Source organism: Xyrauchen texanus, chromosome 42 (genome assembly GCF_025860055.1).
Source record: "Xyrauchen texanus isolate HMW12.3.18 chromosome 42, RBS_HiC_50CHRs, whole genome shotgun sequence".
Classification (NCBI taxonomy): Eukaryota; Metazoa; Chordata; class Actinopteri; order Cypriniformes; family Catostomidae; genus Xyrauchen; species Xyrauchen texanus.
The window spans coordinates 27183301-27204884 of record NC_068317.1 but is presented as its reverse complement, the minus strand read 5'-3'; the positions used below and the strand labels follow the sequence as shown (position 1 = coordinate 27204884).

At 38.0% G+C, this 21584-nt stretch overlaps 1 protein-coding gene and 1 long non-coding RNA gene across 2 annotated transcripts in view; one reads left to right on the top strand and one right to left on the bottom strand.

The window, feature by feature from the left end:
• The window catches only part of LOC127635311 (uncharacterized), a 33302-nt gene that overhangs the window by 7684 nt on the left and 4034 nt on the right, over positions 1–21584 (bottom strand). Inside the window, exon 2 of the long non-coding RNA XR_007969462.1 lies at positions 12961–13036. This is a non-coding gene — a long non-coding RNA (uncharacterized LOC127635311). The remainder of the gene's footprint in view (positions 1–12960; positions 13037–21584) is intronic.
• On the top strand, positions 1495–20970 carry LOC127635310 (calponin-3-like). The gene is made up of 7 exons (XM_052115240.1): positions 1495–1723; positions 12806–12927; positions 16882–16948; positions 17378–17515; positions 18443–18559; positions 19067–19213; positions 19401–20970. The coding sequence occupies exons 1-7, from the start codon at positions 1667–1669 to the stop codon at positions 19740–19742; spliced, it is 990 nt and encodes a 329-aa protein (XP_051971200.1). The 5' UTR covers positions 1495–1666; the 3' UTR covers positions 19743–20970.

Below are 21584 nucleotides of genomic sequence, written 5' to 3'. Positions count from 1 at the left end.
GCCATCAGGGAATACCATTGTCATGAAGGGGTGTACCTGGTCTGCAACAATGTTTAGGTATGTGGCATGTGTCAAATTGATGTCCACATGAATGGCCAGACCCAGCGTTTCCAAGCAGAACGTTGCCCAGACCATCACACTCCCTTCACCGGCTTGACATCTTCCCACAGTGCATCCTGGTTCCATCAGTTCCCCAGGTAAATGGCGCACACATACACAGCTGTCCACGTGAAATAAAAGAAAATAAATAATCGGACCAGACAACTTTCTTCCACAGCTCCAAGATCCAGTTCCGATGCTCGCGGAAAGGGTAAAGGGGTCTTCATGGGCACTCTGACCATTCTGCGGCTACGTAGCCCCATAGCAGCAGAGTGCGATGCAGTGTGTGTTTTTGACACATCCTCCCATAACATCATTACTATTTTCTGTGACTTGTGCCACAGTAGACTTTCTGTCGGTATGGACTATACGGAATAGCCTTCGTTGCCCTCGCGCATTGATTATCCTTGGACCCCCAACACCCTGTCCAACATTGGTTTGTCCTCCTCAGACCACTGTTGGTAGGTACTCATCACTGCTAACCGGGAGCACCCCACAAGCCTTGTCGTTGCTCTGGACATTTTCAATGTTATTCACTTCACCTGTGATTGGTCATAGTGTTTTGGCTCATCAATAGGCATTTATATATAATATATATTTATACAACAGTTAGTTCTGGTCCTCGAATCTGATTGGACAAGAGATGTTCCATGAGTACTGATCTCTCAGAACATCAGCACTCGGACACTTCACTGTTTTTATCCCACTGCTTGTGTTTGTGATGTTCTAAAGTGTAAGAGCAGAGTAAAAAACTAGGTGTGTCTCTTAAAAAATTCAGAATAGCATTCTGAGATGCTATTCTTCTCACAAAATTTGTACAGAGAGGTTATCTGAGTTACTGTAGACTTTGTCAGTTCGAACCAGTCTGGCCATTCGCTGTTGACCTCTCTCATCAACAAGGCATTTCCACCCACAGAAATGCTGCTCACTGGATGTTTTTTGTTTTTGGCACCATTGGGCTGGTTTGAGTATTTCTGTAACTGCTGATCTCCTGGGATTTTCACACACAACATTCTCAAGAATTGACTCTGAATGGTGTTCTGGGTGCATGGTGGTTAAAACCACTACTGCACATTTGTTTGCACATCAGCTTCTGATCCGTTATTATGTACTCTTATTATTATACACGCAAACAGCAGAAAAAAGAAAACGATTATCATACAAAACAGCGCTATAGATAATACACAACTCTCCAGTAAACTGAAAATTGTTTAATATAGATGCCAGGTGATCCATTAGCGTGTGGCACCCAAACAATCGGTGACCTCGAGAGCCAAAGGAACAATGGTCTAATTAATATGCAAACACGAGGCTTCTGATTGGTCTGAGGCGCCCGTCAATTACATGCTCCGCCTCAAATCAGACGGCATCAGACTCAATAGGAGCGAGAAGTTTTTCCTCGAGTCACTCTGTCGTCTGAACTCACTTTACGCGCAAATCGGATTTTATTCATGCACGCGGAGAGTCGAGTTGTTTGCACTGTGATTCTACTGCAGCTTTAGGACTTCCATCGTTCATTCTTTTTTGGTCTATATTTGACTTTAAGAGAAAACTCAAAAAGTGAATCATGACCCAGTTTAACAAGGGACCAGCCTACGGATTATCTGCAGAGGTTAAAAACAAGGTAAATCAAAAGTTGACAATTTGTTCGTTTTGATGTCTATCGCACATAGATGTGCAAATTCGTATATATATGCAGTTAAATTGGTATTTACATCATTGCACTAGTTATTTATGTATAGGATAAGGCATTCAGGCATATAACTGTATTATTTTTGTTGTGGACTTAAAAAAAAGTAGTTTGTCGTGTATGTTACTTTTGATATGATTTTATTCAACTGTTTTTATTTGAGAGTTATTTTCCTAGATTAAGTAAAATTAGCGTGCAGTGGAAGTTTCATCGTTAACTGTGTCTATAAACCAAGATGACTTTTGGTAAAGAAGGTCATTTATTCTAAAGAATCAGTCAAATTAAGATACTATTTATTAAGTAGATAATGCTTTATGTTTTTATGTTGTACTTTTAGTGTTTCAGTGATTGGATAAAATGGAAACCGCTTATGGACTATGTCTAAATTAACATAACCTCTTAAAACAAGACCTACAAATAATTATTTTCTATGCTAGTTTTTGTTTCCCCCATGCCATAAGGGGATGAACATAACAAAGGGGAGAATTTAGATGTTAAAGTGGATAAAAATGTACATAAATATGTGGATAAACAAGCATCAGGGTCCAAACAGTCTTCTTCAGTCTGGATCCATTGAAACATGTTGTGCCATAGTCAGACAGATTAGACAGGATGTATTACACATATAAAACCAAGGAAGCAAAGTTAATAAATGTCCACCATTCAGATTTCTCAATTATGACATCATCAGTGAGGAAGGATGACCTTTCTAGTTTATTCTTCTTTAGATGCTTCTATCGTGTAATTTTGGAGTATATTTGTTTCTCAGCTCAAAGGCAGCTAAATTATAGTGTAGTTGTATCCTGGTAAAGACATCAGTGTCTCACCTCTAAGGTAAAGAATGCTGATAGATTTAATTTTTTGGTCTTTCATTCAATCATCCATTGGAATTTGAAGAATTCCTAAAATGTGACGATGGTGCAGGAACAGCTGTGATGTGTTTAATCCCATTTCACTTAAAAGTGCTCAACTACTGATTTGATCTATCAGAGTGTGTTTCTCCCAGTAATGCACTAATGACCCATTTAGTTCAATGAATGATTTCTAGCCAGAGCTTTTCGTTATCTCTCTACAAATCCAACATATTGATCCTGACTAGTCCCTTTACATTGTTTCTTCCCTAAATCCATGCATTATTTTCCATTTAGCCAGCTGGACTTTTAAAAAGGTCTTAATTTTTTTATTGCGTTTTAAATTAATAGTTCATAAAACAATATAAATTCTCTTATTTACTCACCCTCATGCAATCCCAGATGTGTATGACTTTCCTCTGCAGAATGCAAATTAAGATTTTTTGGAGAATATTTCAGCTCTGTAGGTCTACACATTGCAAGTGAAAGGTGGCCAGAACTTTGAAGCTCTAAAAAGCACATAAAGGCAGCATAAAAGTAATCCATACAATTCCAGTGGTTTAATCCATATCTTCTGAAGCGAAGCGAGGGAGATAAACAGATGAATATTTAAGTGCTTTTTTTTAACTATAAATCTCCACTTTTACAGCCACCCTATGCATGTTCACTAGAGGACCAAGTTCTTCTTCCTCTGTTTTTTGCCGAGGGTTTACATTCATCGCCACTGACTGGGTAGGGAGGAGAAAAAAAGGTAGGGCTAAAGGAAGGGAAAATAATAAATACATAATATTTGCACATCAGCCAAGTAGGTGGCGATATGCACGAATAATGCGAATTGCCAAAAAACAGAACGACTTGAGGGAACGTGCATAGGATGGCTGGTCAAAGTGGAGATTTATAGTAAAAAAGGACTTATTGTATTGATCTGTTTCTCACCATGAAGATATGGATTTAACCACTTGAATTGGATGAATTACTTTTATGCTGCCTTTATGTGATTTTTGGACCTTCTGTCTACCATTCACTTGCATTATATGGACCTACAGAGCTAGTACTAGTTCATGTGTAATACAAGTAATATTTACTGTAGGGCTGACTTTTTAGGTGTATATCAAGGATTTTTATTTTCAAAGACCTAATATTTGAACTGCAAATGTATGGTATGTGTTTTACATGTTTTAGGCAAATATACATAAGGCTTATGTCTGGTGTTTGTCCTTTCGAAACAATAGCAGCTGGGCCTTATCTTACTTGAAAAATGCAGGCAGTGTTTTTCTGCAGGGCTACACAGCATGCCTTTTGTTTTACATAAAAACGGAAAATGGCTTGTAACTGTTCAACAAAATATATTATGCATGACATGCATTGGTCTGAATTAGGTGTGTCAGAATATGTGTATGATTTACTGTATGTTATATAAAAAAAGTAATTTAGTTTAGACTGTTCCTTTCAGAAATGCTTATTGGTGTGATGATCAGTATTAACTTGGAACTCACTAGAATGTCCTTTGCCGCGTTAGTTTCAAATATTTTCTGGGTCATGAATGTTTCGAGGACTAGTTTGTCTCGTTTCTTGAGTTTCATCAGCACATTTGCATTACTGAAAGCAGAGAGTTGGCTTTGTTTTTCTCCAAGCTGATCTTTAGGGAAGTTTCAGTATACCAGAAAAATGTTCTACCTTCTTAACCAACTTGGACCGTGTCACTGTAAATGTCAACATATTACACCACCTTTACAAATGACATAATAGAGAAGGATGTTTCCCCATCAAATTCACGACCCTTCTCTGGTTGTGTAACTGCAGACACAAGGGGTTGTTCATTACGGAATTGTTGCCAAAACATCATCCTCTTTGTAGCACAGTGAAGATATTGTTCAGAATGGTTTATTTTTATACATGGAAGGGCTGTCAGTTAACTGCCTATTTATAGTTATTAAATTATCTCTCTCTCTCTCTCATATATATATATATATATATATATATATATTACACACACACACTCCGTGACCACTTTATTAGGTACACCTGCATATTCATGCTATTATCTAATCAGCCAATCGTGTGGCAGACGTGCAATGCATAAAATCATGTATATATGAGTCAGCAGCTTCAGTTAACGTTCACATCAACCATCAGAATGGGGAAAAAATGTGATCTCCGTGATTTCGACCATGGCATGATGTTTGGTGCCAGATGGGCTGTTTGAATATTTCTGCAACTGCTGATCTTCTGGGATTTTCACACACAACAGTCTCTAGAATTTACTGCCAAAAACAACAAACATCCAGTGAGCGGCAGTTCTGCGGACGGAAATGCCTTGTTGATGAGAGAGGTCAACAGAGAATGGCCAGACTTGTTTGAGCTGACAGAAAGGCTACGGTAACTCGGATAACCAGTCTGTGCAGTTGTAGTGAGCAGAATAGCATACACACCATGTCAAACCTTGAGGCGAATGGCCTACAACAGTAGAAGACCACATCTGATTCCACTTCTGTCAGCTAAGAACAGAAAGCTGAGTCTGCTTTGGGAAGGGCAATACACCTATATTATGTTTTTTTTTTTTCAAACAGAGGAACCTTTATTTTAACCAAACAGCCATTTTTGCAAAGTAGATTCAAAATGTTTAATGCAAGAATAAAAATGCAGTAAAATAATAATATATATATTTTTTAAATAAAGGCATGTTTTCACTCAACTAATTAAACACAAAAAATATGCAATAATAGTTTATTTACACCAAAATAACTACAAAGTAATAAACAGTAATATTTCCTACATATAAATATACTAACAATATACTTCATTAAATCAAGTTTAAATCAGAGATGCTAATAAAACATCTTTGTCTTAACACTCTCATTCTCACAAGTCACAATAGAAATAAGGATTGTAAAACTAGTGGCAAGGGCATTTGGAAACACAGTGGCCAAATAAAAAGGTGCATTAAAATCGATGCAATATTCACAATGTTGCTTCCTTTTATATCAGCAGCAAAATCATTGCAAATACTGTATGTAGTGAATATTCAATATATCACCGAGCCCTATAAACATATTTAGTATCTGTCTATAGGCTCAATACATTGTCTTGTGCATTGTTTCATCAATTGCCCATTTTTAACACCGCTATTTGCTATTTGTGTTGAACATCCACCAAGACACAGTTTACATACACAGGAATTTCCCCTGAAATGTTTAGATGTGGTTCAACACTTGAGACATACATCCATGTTATATGTGTATCTGAGCGTGCATGTCCGTCTTGTGGTTTTTGAGCATTGAGGTCTGGAAATGCGCCAATACTGGGCCAAATGGACTCGCCATTCTAGTCCCAGTGTCCTGGGAGAGGCCAAGGGGAGCTGAAGTCACAAGACCAGGGTCAGAACAACTGGATCAAGCCAGTTCTTGGGTAAACCAAGACCAGTTAAAAGTAATAATTCACCCCAAAATAAAATTTCTGTCATTATACTCTCAGTCTCTTCTAAGTAAATAATGACAGAATTTTCAATTTTGGGTGAACTATCCCTTTAACCTGATGGCTTTGGTTCAGTGCCCTCAAATGGCACATTCCACCTTGATCCTCATTGTATAAAGTGTTTCACCGCCATACTGTGACTACTGATGAGCAGCAGGCCCAGCGAGGGGCCATAACATTCCCCACAATGTGCTGATCAGCAATATTTTCCAGGATTGGTTAAGGCTCTGTGGAGTGTGGCTGCAGATGTTAACCCTGTGTTGCACATTTGGGAAGTACAGGAAAGAGTGTTTTCCTGAGGCTATTGTTTGGCTTCTATTGTCCTGTGGGATATTATAACAGTGTAAACATACACCAGACATTTTTTAAAAGGTCTTTGTTAAAAGATTATCAAAGTTTATTTAAAGTTTGAAACTCCTTTAGCCAAAAATTCTCTTGAAGTCACTTCATATTCTCAGTACCTCAACTTGGTCATTTTTAAAAAGAATTTTGGCACCGTACTGTCAGTGTCAAGTCAAGTGATTTTAAGTTGTATAACGCTTTTCACAACAAATATAGTTTAAGAGCAGCTTTATAGAGAATCATGCTTCAACAGAAAAATAAGCTATAATGTCTGTAATGTTTTAAAGTCCTCAATGTGTGGTTTAATTGAATAAAGTTATTGTAGATTACAGCTTAAATTATTAGTCTATAGGCCCCCAGTGAGAAAGCCAAATGCGACTGTGGCAAGCAACCCAAAACTCCATATGATGTTAATTAATGGAGAAAAATAACCTTGGGGGAATCCAGGCTCACTGGGGGTGCCAGTTCCCCTCTGGCTAGTCGTGCTTGTTGCTCTGACATCCGAAGGAGCATTTCTAGGGACCAGAATATCATAGAGACTTGGGAGTGGGCTCTTTTGACATAGACCAGTAAGCAACCACCCAGAACACCCTAGCAACCAACTAGCAATGCTGTAGCAACAATCTATAACACCATAGCAACCACACAACAATGTCCTGGCAAATATGCATAACACCATAGTATCATGGTGTTGAGTTTTGTGCCACATTTTGCAAAAATGGTGCCACAGTCGAATAATTTTCATGAGATCAGGCTGTAATTTTACTAGGATGTGCTATGAAATTCATTTTGAAGTCCTTCCACCCATCCATTTTCAACCGCTTATCCGAAGTCAGGTCACGGGGGCAGCCACTCCAGCAGGGGGCCCCAAACTTCCCTAACCCGAGCCACATTAACCAGCTCTGACTGGGGGACCCCAAGGCGTTCCCAGGCCAGTACGGAGATGTAATCTCTCCACCTAATCCTGGGTCTTCCCCGAGGCCTCCTCCCAGCTGGACGTGCCTGAAACACCTCCCTAGGGAGGCGGCCAGGGGGCATCCTTACCAGATGCCAAAACCACCTCAACTGACTCCTTTCGACACGAAGGAGCAGCGGCTCTACTCCGACCTCCTCACGGATGACTGAGCTCCTCACCCTATCTCTAAGGGAGAAGCCCGCCACCCTTCTGAGGAAGCCCATTTCGTCCGCTTGTACTCGCGACCTAGTTCTTTCGGTCATGACCCAACCTTCATGACCATAGGTGAGGGTAGGAACAAAAATTGACCGGTAGATCGAGAGCTTTGCCTTCCGGCTCAGCTCTCTTTTCGAGACAATGGTGCGATAGAGCGAGTGCAATACCTCCCCCGATTCCCCAGCCAACCTCCCGCTCCATTGTCCCCTCACTCGTGAACAAGACCCCGAGGTACTTGAACTCCTTCACTTGGGGCAATACCTCCTTCCCTACCCGGAGTACGCACTCCATCGGTTTCCTGCTGAGAACCATGGCATCAGATTTAGAGGTGCTAATCCTCATCCCTTCATCATTTTGAAGTCAATCTATTTAACTTGTTCCAGCACTTTCTCTCATAGTGTTTCAACTCTATTTTCTTTGATCAGTAAATTCAAAGTGATGAAAACTGATTTGAACTGTTGCACCATTTAAAGTTTTCAAGTTTAATGGGTTGAAATATTTTACAGTGTAGACATGTAGATATCTCATTTTGCAAACTACTTTTTTTGTGCATTTTGTGTGTTATTTTTTAAATAAGCCCAAGGAGAAAAGGCCGCCCCTCCCCTTCACAGTTCAACGGTAGTCATTACTATTTTATTGATCTCTTAGGGACTGTTTGTCCAATTGATTACGTCGTCATGAGAGCCCTTTGGCTCAGTGACCTTATTTTAATTTAGACGTTTGCTCCATTTTTGTGCTGCCATCAGTAAATATTCTGAATTATGAGTGGGGGAGGAGCGCTAGAGGTTGGACTCCTTCAGCAAATGCCTCTTAACATATCCATCATAGGTCACTTTTCCACATTTCTTTTTTTTCTACCATTTGGCTGGTTTCCCAGTAGACTAGATGGACAGAGAAGACAGACGCGTGGTTCTGCAATATTTCCGTATCACTCTGGTGTTCTTCTGTTCGTTGTTCATCTTTTTTTCAGTTTTTATTCTCTGATTCATGTCTAATATAAGTCACCCCAGTCAGTGGCTCATTATATCAGAGAAATAGCATTCTTTGTCATCATTTGAAACCGTCTATTGCTCTTTTGAACTGTTTGGAACGCAGCACAAGTTCTGCAGTTCTTCAAGTTCTTTTTGTCTGTCATTATAGGAGAGAAGTCATCTCACATGACCTCAAATTGCGCAAGGGAACTGCCACAACACCCCATATGCCATATTTTCCTAGTGCTCTCACATTCTGACTGCTGGGCTTTAGTGTGGGTGGATGCCTGATTGATCTTTTTAGCTAGCTGAGAGCCCTTCTATGGAAGTCTATGGGCCCCAAGCAATATCTTGTTTCATCGAAGTATCAGCTTTGTCTCAGATGTTTCTCCTAAAATTCCTTTTAAGGAATACAAATACACAAATGGGACAATTGTTGACCTACAGTCAAGATATAATTTGGTCTTTGAAGAATTTTATGAGCAATGTTGAAATCTCAGACTTAGACTGTAGGATCTTGGCAAAACACAATTTGTACACATTGTTGAGATCTCTTCTGAAACTCTAAAGGAGACACATTCAATTTTGTTCTCAGGAGATAAAGCAGACTGTCCCAGAGAAACAACAGATCTATTATAGCGATCTCATTAGTGATTATTTTTTTTCTGTCGGTTCTTATGTGTTTGTCATAACTGTTTGAGAATAACAAGTATATCTCTACAAAAAGCATTGTTGCTGTAAAATTTACAGTGATCATATCAGAGACCTTGATATTTTTTATATATCATGGTACTGAATGAGTACCATATTCATGCACCTTGGTCTTTACATTGTATTCCATTCGTTAACATTTGTTAATGCAATAGGTATCATGAACTAACAATGAACAATATATATAATATGTTACAGAATTGATTAATCTTAGTTAAAGTACATTTGTTCATTGTTAGCTCATGTTAGTTCATATTGCATTAACTCATGTTAACAAATAAAATGTTTAATTAAAGAAAATTTGAAAAATGATTGGTATATGTTGAAATTAACATTAATCAAGATTAATAAATGCTGCAAATGCATTGTTCATGTTAACTGATTATGTTAATTAATGTTAAGAAATGGAACCTTATTGTTAAGTGTTACCCAAATATCTACACTGTTGGACAGTGATTGATTGTTTAAAAACAGCTGATATTTCCTGTCAAAAAGTGCCTTAAAAGGAGACAAACTTCATCATTCAGAATTCAGTTAACCTGTTCAAACATTTATCCCTTGGTTACTGTTCATTATAGGCTGACACTTTTACTGTTCCGGGTCAGATTTGTTTTGAAGTGTCAGTTTTTGCAATAATGATACATTAGGCGTATTATTAATAATTTAAATTGAGTCATTTTATTTCAGACATCAAACCTCAAAATTAAATTAGAAAATGCAATAAAGTAAATGAATAAAAATGGCAATAAAACAGCAATAATAAACTGATATGAACAGCAATTAACAATAATACAATTTGTGTACAATCAATGGGAAAGGTGCAATTATTTGCGTGTGCGTGTGTGCGCGCGTGTGTGTGCGTGTGTGTTTTGCATTGTGGATATGCTAGAGTCTCACCCCATAATTTCTGTGTGGGTGAGTTCTGCATTGTGGCTGATTTGATTAATTTTATTTGACAAATAAAATAAAAAATTCTGTGTTATAGTCTCACCCTTTCATTTCCAATGGTAAGTCAAATTTGACCCGTAACAGCACGAGTGTCACTTTTCTTTTTTGCAAACATGTAAACTCATCAAGTCCAGTTTTTGTGTGGGAGTTAAGATGGCAAACTGAGGAAAAGTCACCAAGCCTTGTGCAGCTCTAATTAAGGAAACTATTTTTCATTTGATAAAGAAATGGCAAACGGGTCAAAAAAGACCCGAACTGTAACCGAGAGTTAAAACTATCTATATCAGGGGTTTTCAAACTTTTTTATGCCACAGACCCCCAAATATGATAACTGAGGGACCCTCTCCAAAATATGAAGGAAGTTACTGTATATATTTTCAAGTATAAAGACTCAAACAATGCTGTGTTTGAAAAATAGTGACATTATAAAGACAACATGTTTGCAAAATTAAATAGTTAGATTTTATATTGTAATTGTACTAAAGCCAAATGAAAGAATTAAAATATGATCTAGAAAATGTTTATCATTATCACGCATTATCTTTTTTTCAACCCACTATTAGAGTAATGTTTGGTGTAAACTTGAAGAAACATTTTGTTGAAATTTGATTCGATTAAAATGTATGTTCAATTTAGAAAGCAGAATGACATGACAATTATATATTATTTTAGTTTTTTGGGGGATTTTTCTATGAATTCCCACGGACCCCTAGAACCCCCTCGGGGTCCCCGGACACTAGATTGAACACCCTCTTCTAAATAATAACCTATTAATATCGGCACACTCATTTTGTATCTGTGCATACTGCATACCTTATTTCTACCTGATCTAGCTATTAAAAATGACTTTTGTTGGTGTAACATAATATAGTCAGGTTGATTCCCTAATGTTAAATTATATTATAAGTGTCCATAAAGGCCATTTTTAGGTCGCATGGCAAAACATTCTTACATTTGTGGAAAAAAAACTAAAACATTGCAATACTATGGAATGTTTTGGTACTTTTTTCATTAGTGTGTGCTAATAATTTTACTCTGATCTTCTGAGAAGGAAAGGAGGCCTTTATTTTATTTATCAAAACAAAAGCCAAACACTTAGGAGAACTGTAAGGAAAAGAGCGTATCTGTGAAAAATGTGGGGTTAGAGCTGTGTTTGTACTGGAAAATAAAGTTTTAGATAGCAGACAGCTTGTTAAATGCCATGAAGAACATTGTGTGTCCGGAAAGGCTCCTGCTTATCATGTTTTGGCAGTGGAGAGGGACATCTCCAGGAGCCTCTGTCCAATGACTACCATGAGAATATCTTCTCCAACCTCCACCGTTTCTCTTTGTTTCTCTTGCACTTGCTCTCAGATCTGTCTTGATAGCCACATTTAGTTTTGTCTGTGGAGGACTTGACCCTGAAATCTGTCCTTTAAAATTTAACCTCTGTGATCGAAAGCTTTTTCCCGGAACTGATAGCGTATTAACACCTGCTTTAGAGGGCATTAAAGGTTAGTTCAGCCAAAATTTTTAATTCTGTCATAATTTACTCACCTTAATGTCTTTCCAAACCCAAATTAATTTCTTTCCTCTGCGGAACACAAAAGGAGAAATTTTTAAGAATGTTCATGCTGCTCTTACCCATATAACGGAAGCTTACAGTGACCAAAAATGACTAACTATATTTAACTATAACTTTAGCACCCTAAAAGTTCTTAAAGATTTTCAGTGAATAATGACTTAAATTTTGGTCTGTTCCTCCTAGTTATCCAACATATGGCTTCAGAAGACTTAGAATATAGTGCACAAATCATATAACCTACTTTTTGTGGTGCTTTTTGTCCTTTGAAGCATTAATTCTCATTTTTTGTTCCACGGCAGAATACTTTCATGCTGTGAGTCCCTGTGGGGATTTCATGCCCTGTTGTTGGCAGAATCGCTTGTTGACATTGCATCACACACTTTTTTTGGCTTTCTACTTTGTTTTTGAGTTGCAGCATTTGCCTTCAAAGGCAGAAAAGAGTTTTGTTATCCAATCTGATTAAATTAAGCCACATTTTATTAGGTTCCAGTGGCTCTTATGCAACATTTAACTGGCAAAGAAACGATTTTCATGGTTCAGAAGTGTTGTTTTGGTCCTTTGTCGTGTGATTTAGGAGAGTTCACTCTCTACTTCACAAAAAAAGTAAATTTTGTAATTTACTCACCCTCATGTTGTTATAAACTTGTTTGGATTTCTTACATGGAACACAAAAGGAGATTTTAGGCAGCATGTCATCTGAGTTTTAAACGGCATGACCAAAATTATGACAGAATTTTCTGGTTTGGGTGAACTATCACTTTAAGGAAGACTTTTTTTTTGCTCGTATCAGGTGACAATCAGCCTAGCATATTGACATTGCATTAACTCAGATCGATAAGCACGTATGACGACACATAACTGTACAATTGCAGTCTTAAGGAAGATTGTCCAACATAACTGATCCTGAAGAGCCTGTATGACTCTTGATTGACATATATTTAAATGACTGACTCCCTGATTACTCATTCCTTCTATCATTCACAGATTGCACAGAAATATGACCTACAGAAGGAAGAAGAGCTTCGTTTCTGGATCGAAGATGTGACTGGCATGCCGATCGGAGACAACTTTCAGAAAGGGCTCAAGGATGGTGTCATACTGAGCGAGTGAGTTAGTGGATAAATGTTGGCAAACTTTACCTGAATCCAATCTTGTAAGGATACTGAGTATCTGTTGTCTGCTCCAAAGGTGTAGTACTGTATAAGGATGCAATGCCTGTCAATGAAATCACATACAGTGTATAAGCATATAAACATGTTGCTTAAGGATTTTTTCCATGTCCAGTAAACTCCCTCACTTGAAATTTTTTTATTTTGTTAATACTTTTTCTGAAGAAAGAAACCTAAATATATATTATATATTGCGCAGTAGCTCAACTGCACTTGGGATGCAGATCCGGCTTGACAACATAAATAGTAGTTTTAATTATAAACTTAAACAAAAGACACAAACATAAAACTCTCTCCCTTGCACCACCCTCTGCAGTCTGCCTTTATCCCTCTCGGAGGCTTGATTAGCCTGATAAGGGACCGGGTGTGTAGAATCACCACCCGGACCCACCCTCCGCCCTGCCACAATGGAGCTCTTGGTTTACCTTTGGTGGCCACCTTGCAATCAGCAGCACAGTGGAGGGAAGCCCTTGTGCCTCCATCATTGTGACTGATTGAATGGGGTTTAACAATGTCTGCCTTATTATATTTGGCCATAATGACTGTAGTCCTGAACTGTGCTTACAGCAGGAATGCTTACAGAAAAAAAATCTCTTTCCTGGTGTTTTGAAAGGGAAAGAGTTTATGAACATTGGGGAAGAGTACTTGTGCTCATTGTAGATCAAAATCTGATATGCCTGTCCTAAAACCATGGGGACAGAGGCCGAATGCGATCAGGCAATTATAAAAAGAGGTCACTTTGAATGTATTTAAAGCAGAGGATGCCAGATAAACCATTTTCCCTAGCATAGAATGGTGTAGAACTTGCAAACATCGAGAGAAATGAGAGCTAGCAGGTTTACCACAATGGCTCCAGCATTTATTATGGGGGGAGCAGCATGTGAGATTTATGGGAGTGTGATTCGTAAACACTTGTGCTTATTATACATCAAATTCCATTATGCCGAGACACTTGGCCATGGGGACAGAGGCTGAATTCTATCAGGCAAATATAAAGAATGGGTCACTCTGAATGTATTAGAGCAGTGGTTTTCAAACCCTGGGTCGCGACCCTCGGGTGGGTCGCGAGAATTAAAAAATGGGTCGCCAGTGGTTTAAATTTAAAAAAAATAAAATAATTATTTCGTTTTTTAATAATATTAATATTAATAATAATAAATAAATAAATAATCCACATGTCACTTGACCGGCTGACCGACCTACTCATAACCCTAGGCAACACAAAACAAAACAAAAAACCTTGTGCGCAGTGTTGTTGATATGCAGCCATTTTATTTTATTTTCCCATGAGATGATGAAAATATTCGGTACCGTGAAATTAGTAGCCCGTAATGAATTTATTTTATGCTGAACATGAGCAAACCAAAGTCAAAAACCATTTATGATTTTTTCACAAGAAAAAGAGGGTCAGAGACCGAGACCCCTTTAAATGAAGCAGCAGAAAACGCGGTCAACCATCAAACCCTGCCGCGAACAGCGGAGATCAGCAGGGAAGATAATGAAGGCGATGCATGTCAACAGAGTAGCAGTACTTTCCCAGCAAAGAAAAAGCAGAAACCCAGAGTAAGGCCATATAAAGATGATTTTTTGAAGTTTGGGTTTGTCAACTGTTCGGACGCAGTCCATGCAGCAATACCAATGTGCGTAATATGCGGTGAAAAGTTGGCAAAATATGATAATAAAATAGTCAACTAATATAAAAATCACACTGCTCTGTTAAAATAGTCAGTAGTAGGCTTACAATTCGTAGCCTACTATTCAGCGTAAGCACGTACCGCTCCACGTGATGTTTCCAAGCACATTTTTGCGCATGTGAAAGGATGATTTTTTTCCTGTTGATATTGCAACATGATTCTAATGAGAGAGTTACGTGAGCATAATGCCCCTTACTTTTACTTTCGCTTTAAATTATTTAGTTTTGGCTTGTTTAAAGTTATTATTATTTTTTAATTCTTGTTCGGTTCTGTATATAATGAATATTACATTTAAAGAGTTTGTTGTGGAATATGTTTTGTGTATTTTTTAAGCATGCAGCAAACGATAGGCTATTAATTGGTTAACATTCCTGTATGTAGGCCTATAGCTTGATCAAATTATTTCAGAATCGACCAATCGCGTCAAGGATCAGCAAGTGCACGTGCATCATCAAAAGTGGTTAAAAAAGTGCTTTTTGTTCTGCGCACAAGCCTGTGGGTCGCGTCAAAAAAAATTTTTAAAAAAAGGGTCCCTCTTGAAAAAGTTTGAAAACCACTGTATTAGAGAATGCCATATCCCATCTTCCCTAGCATTAGAACAGGGAAGGATGTGTGAACATGGTAAAGAAATGAACAGAGGCTGGATTCGTAATGAGAGGTTTCCTTTTTTTTTTTTTTTTTAACTCTCTCCCCAGCGTAAGTTGCAGGTGAAAACTGAGCCATAAACTGCCTTTATTAGTCAAAGTCTGATACCAATTGGGCTCCATAGGTGAATTTCGATACCAATTTGCCTCCATATACAAATTATGACCCAATGATTTCTTATGACCTAGTCGATCATCCATACATGCTAAATCTTGAGTGTCCGATGCATATAAAACGGCAGACTTGCACGATGAGAAGCAAGAGCGTGACCGACGGGGAACTCAAAACACAACTCCTTAACAATGGAAAGACTGCAAAATCAGTGAGTTCAGAACTAACACATCTTAAAAGGAGCGAGGAGTGTGAAGTAGTGCCGCCACTGAACAGGGACTGAGAGCCATCTCGTCTCTTCTCCCGTCAAAGAAAAGAGGGCTTAAGTCCCCGGGCCTGAGCACCAATCACATGGGAGCTCGCCCACCACCCAACAGCGCTCCAAAAACGTGAGAGAAAAAATACGTTTCTGCGAACTGTCTAGAAATTAAATATTTTTTTTTTAAACAAGTTCCAACCTTTTCCATCATTCCCACGATGAAACGCTTCCAAATCAGCATTTCCTCATGGAAAACGGCCTGTGTGACGCATAACGGCGCCAAACTAGGCTGCGCACCAGATAAAGGAGCATGTCTCAACGGTAAGAACGGTGCATCCATCCAGATTGAGAGAGAAACATCAGGAAAAGTCTGGTGCCTGTTCTCAATCCTTACGGCAAGAGCCAGATCCTCAAGGCTCATATACCTCCTTTCAGAGACGCATGGTTTGACAGAGCCTCGATAAAGCGACATCGGGCCTGTTTGTCAATGCGGTTGATTCCACACACAAACTGCTCATTTCCAATGACATCCTCACATGTTGTCACTCAAAAGGGAGAACATAGTCCTTTGCGTGAGTCGCTAGTTACCAACCACAGGCTTAGACAAATTCGTGCACTGAAGAAAATCTGGCGAGATTGCAGCAAGCGCTCGCCAATATAGAGCCTGTGACGTGGCTCCCTATGGGCGTCGCTTGTGCACCATCGTGATTGTATAAAGTTTCAGACCACGTGAGACCACAGATGTAGTCCCAAACGCCAATGTTTCCTTGAAAGGGAACCTGGAAATATATTTTTCAGGGATGGTATTTTCCAAGTTTGGAAAATCACGTAAATCGATAAATATTAAAGGTTAAGAAAAAGTAATGGAAATTTCTATAGTGAATATACATTTTTTTTCTACTTATTCTAAAAAAAATATAATCAGCTTGATATTGCTCTTATGTAGAGCAAAGCTTGCCCACAAACTATAGGCTAGAAATGTCCAACAAGCATATCATTCTTTAGAGATGTTCTAATCAATAAATTTTTTAAACCAGTTGACAAATTGATTGGAATGATTATTAATGCATTGGTCTGTTTTTGAATATTTAATTGACTGAAAGTCATGGGGAGTCATGGAAATTAATTGGTCAGAAAGTATGGAACCCTTTTCCTTAACTGTTCTGTTTTTATTCTTTTCAGATTGATAAACAAGCTTCAGCCTGGATCAATAAAGAAAATAAACCACTCGCAGTTAAACTGGCATAAGGTAAATATCTCCCCAGTATTTATCCAAATAAGCCACTTTAAGAAAAACTTAGTTTGCACTTGACAAAGTTGTTATTACCAAAAACACATGAAAAGTTTTTGGTGTCTTAGCAAAGCGACTTAAAGTATAATACACTGCACAAATCATGTTACTGTCACATGCAACTAAGAATACATGAGCATTGCTAAGCAAGACCTTAATCACCAAGAAGAAGCTTTAAAAAAACTGAAATATAGTATAAAACAGCTGAGTAGTGTCAATTCAGAATTCTCTTGCATGCTTTAAGAATAAATGGGCCCATTCATGCTCTCAAACAGTCAAACTCATCCACTAACAACTAGCTCTTTTATCTGAATACCAAGAAAAATTAGGTAACCAAAAGGATTACTGAAAAACACACCCTTACTGTTGTTGTTGTTGTTTCTTCAGCTAGAGAACCTTGGGAATTTCATCAAAGCCATCCTAACCTACGGCTTGAAGCCCAACGACATCTTTGAAGCCAACGACCTCTTCGAAAATGGGAACATGACTCAAGTCCAGACCACACTTCTCGCTTTGGCCAGTATGGTACGTCTACCATCCAGTGGGAATCCTTGCAGCACTGCTTACTTTAACCTTCCTCATGGTCAATTTGTCATGGAAAGATTCTGATTTTGAATAATCTGTTCAAATATCAATATAGAGAGTAACGTTTCAGTGTGGTAAAATGAAGAAAACATCTTAAGGTGATGTTCACACCAAATACGTTTTTGTGTTCATCTGCACTGTTTTTAAATTGTTTTCAAATGTAAACTTGCACTACATGGACATCTTTGATCATTGCGGTGTGTTTTGCTGTTTTATAATGCCTCGTACAGGAGCGGCACACTTTATGCCGTGACAATTTAAAAAAAAACTAAAAACTGTTAAACTAATCTTCTGTTAAGACACCTTCTGTTTCAGTGCATGAACATGTTCGACCTCGATCGGCCACTAATTCTACAATCTTATCTGTTAGTCAACATGACGATTTCAGTAAGGATTGATATACAGTATGTTCTGATTTATCAGGTCATAACTGACAAAACATTTGTTTTGGTCCTTTGTCATGTGACTTTAAAGGAATAGTTTACTTCAGAATTAAAATTCTGTCATTTACCCACACTCATGTTGTTCTAGCCCGTGGAACTTTCCTCTGTGGAATACAAAAGGACATGTTAGGCACAATGTTCAGTCTCAGTCTGAATGGAAAATGATGCAATGAAATTGAATGGTGACTGAGGCTGTCAGCCTCAAACACACTGTCTAATATCTTGTGTGTTCCATGAAGGAAAGAAAGTCATATAGTTTTAAAACAACACGAGGGTGAGTAAGTGATGACAGAATTGTATGTACTGTCCGTTTAAGATAGGACGTTTCTGTAATATGACCATGTTTCAACGAATAACTGGAATTTAACATGTAAATCATTGCTTATATTTCGGAACTATTAAACTATTGTCTCTCTTCCCATAGGCAAAGACCAAAGGCATAGAAACAAATGTCGACTTTGGCGTGAAATACGCAGACAAGCAGCAGAGGCATTTTGACGAGGAGAAGATGAAGGCTGGCCAATGTGTCATTGGACTTCAGGTTAAAGACACTTTACTTGGAATATCCTTAAAGGGATATTTCACCCAAAATTTGTGTCATCATCATTCACATTGTTGTTCCAAATTCATATGACTTTCTTCCGTGGACTGACAGCCTCAATCACCACTCACTTTCATTGATTGGAAAAAAGATGCATTGAAATTGAAAGGTGGCTGAGGCTATTATTCTGCCAAATGTTTCCATTTCTTTTTTCAAAAGAAAGTCATATGGGTTTGGAACAACGTGAGGGTCAGTAAATGATGACATAATGTTCGTTGTTGTGTGTTTCTGCCTAGCATTGCTCTTAAAGGCAGCCACATTTTTTTTGTGGTGGGGGAACAACCGATCGGTTACTTCCCAAGATCTTTAACCACAAACCTACAGCACTCAGATCAGTGCCTAGATTTTGGCTGACAACGAGGAAGAATTGATCTGGTGCATGTTTTATACAATGCGATTTACTTTTATTGTAGTATTTCTGAAGCATTCAAGTTCATATCCTTTTAGATGGGAACCAACAAATGTGCAAGCCAAGCTGGTATGACCGCTTATGGGACCAGGAGACATCTTTACGACCCTAAGACACAGACAGAGAAGCCCTACGACCAGACCACCATCAGCTTGCAAATGGGCACCAACAAAGGAGCCAGCCAGGTACAATCATCCACAATTGAATTGTATATACAGGGATGTAAAAAATACTGATGCTTTGGTACAAAGTCTATACTATATCTTCTTTTCTACAGTATTCAGTACAGTAGCGACTCAGTTTAATACATACGCACTCTCACATGTATTGGTTTGTGTATATAATAGACACTGATCATACATTTTTCTCCAGGCTGGTATGTCTGCACCAGGTACAAGGCGGGACATCTATGACCAGAAAGCAGCTCAGCAACCATTGGACAACTCTACCATCTCACTGCAAATGGGCACCAATAAGGTGGCATCTCAGAAAGGCATGAGCGTATACGGGCTGGGACGCCAGGTTTACGATCCCAAGTACTGCGCCACCCCAACGGAACCCATCATACATGCCAACGGCAGCCAGGGAACGGGCACAAACGGGTCAGAAATCAGTGACAGTGACTATCAGGCAGAATACCAGGATGAGGAGTACCAGGGTGGATACCACGATGAGTACAGAGGGCACTATGATGAGCAGGGCATCGACTACTAGAAAAAGCTGCTGCACTGTTAGTCAAAGCAGTATTAACACAATGTATATCAAAAGAACAAGTCTTTTGCTATGCTTTTTGCTTCTCACAATTACCCCAACACATCTGTTTGGGTGGTAGTGCTTTAAACGATGAAGGGTAAAACATAGAATTGTGAGATATATATATAGAAGTCTTAAAGGGATAGTTTACCTAAAAATTACAATTCTGTCATCATTTACTCATCCTCATGTTGTTCTATACCACTATGACATTCTTTCTTCCATAGAACGCAAAAGGAGATGTCAGGCAGAATGTTAGCCTCAGTCACCTTTTACTTTCATTGTAATGAAATAGATTCAATGAAAGTGAATGGTGACTGTGGCTATCATTCTGCCTGACATCCATTTTGTGTTGCACGGAAAAAGAGAGATGTAAGGGTTTGGAACAACATTTTTCATAAAAATTTTCATTTTTGGGTCAACTGTCATTTTAACAATGGTGAAATGAATTTTAAGTGTTTTATGAAGTATGGAGAACAGTTAGCCTAGGGTTTACAGTTTTGCAGTAAGATCATTTTGTTTTATACCTTATATCTTGTCTTTTTGACTTTTTTTGGCCTTGCATCTTGGAGGTGTTACTAGTTTAAAAGCTCGAAATTCTGCTTTGCACCAACATTGGATAGACTAAAAGGACGACAAATGGACTAAAGTCTTCCGAAGACATTCCATCTTAATTGCTTTCTAAGTCAATCCTTTTAGAGTTCCAGATCACTGGAAATGTTTTTAATTAGAACAAATGTTTGCATTTTTAAAGAAACTTTATCTGACTGGACGACTAAACATTCCACATTATTAGCTTTTGTTTTTGTGCCATAATATCAGAAAAAATAAAAATAAATATATATATATATATATATATATATATATATATATATTTCCCACTGTATTTATTGGCCTGCTTGTCATTATAATCAATTCTTCTCTCATATGGTCCTTCTATGAATAAATTCAATGTTATAAACAAAGTATTGTTTATATACCTTGGTCCTCACAAGTATATCTATTTTTAGCCTTTTGAGAAGTTTTAGATTTGCATTTTGACTTTTGCTTTAAGTTAAGCTCTAATTATTTCCATGATATATATTAATAGAGAAGTATATAAAGTTGTACTTTAAAGAGATGTATACTATTTGTAAGAAATATGCAAAAGTACATCAAATACTTAATAAACATTTGTCCATATTCTTGAAACCCAGGCAGAACATGAATCTGTTCTTACATAATTGTTACTACATAGAAATCAATGGGACAATTTATGTAATGATGGTTTTACTCAAATAAGTGAATAATTTTGTTATACTCATCCACCATCTATAAGGCCCTTAGTGTGCATGGAATGAGATGACCAAGGCATTGCAAGATATTAATATTATGCAAAATCCAAGTTTCTTTAAAGCATTGCTGCTTGATTATCATCTATATATTCTAATTTATTACTATAACTTTAAAACTTTTTGGGGGAGTTGAAGGTGTTTTGCTGTTGCCCTGTAATGTTGGGGTGTGGTTTCAGCAATGACCCTGATTTAATTTGGCTCTGTTCTCTTGAGGGTGAATTGAAGTGGCACTGGCCTTAACATGTTCGTTCATTCTGCCTAAATAGCGCAGCACAGCCATAAATCTAGTGTTTTTGAGGCTACTCTCAGATGCATTTGGAAGCTGCTCCTTGTGCCGATTGCCCACACTTTCTGGAAACCGTTATATAACCTGATTAAGCGCTGAAATCCAGAATCTAAAGTAGAGCAACTCAGCGTTTAAGAAATTTAATTTTGTATTATTTTTTTTATTTTTTTTTCAGGTGAAAAG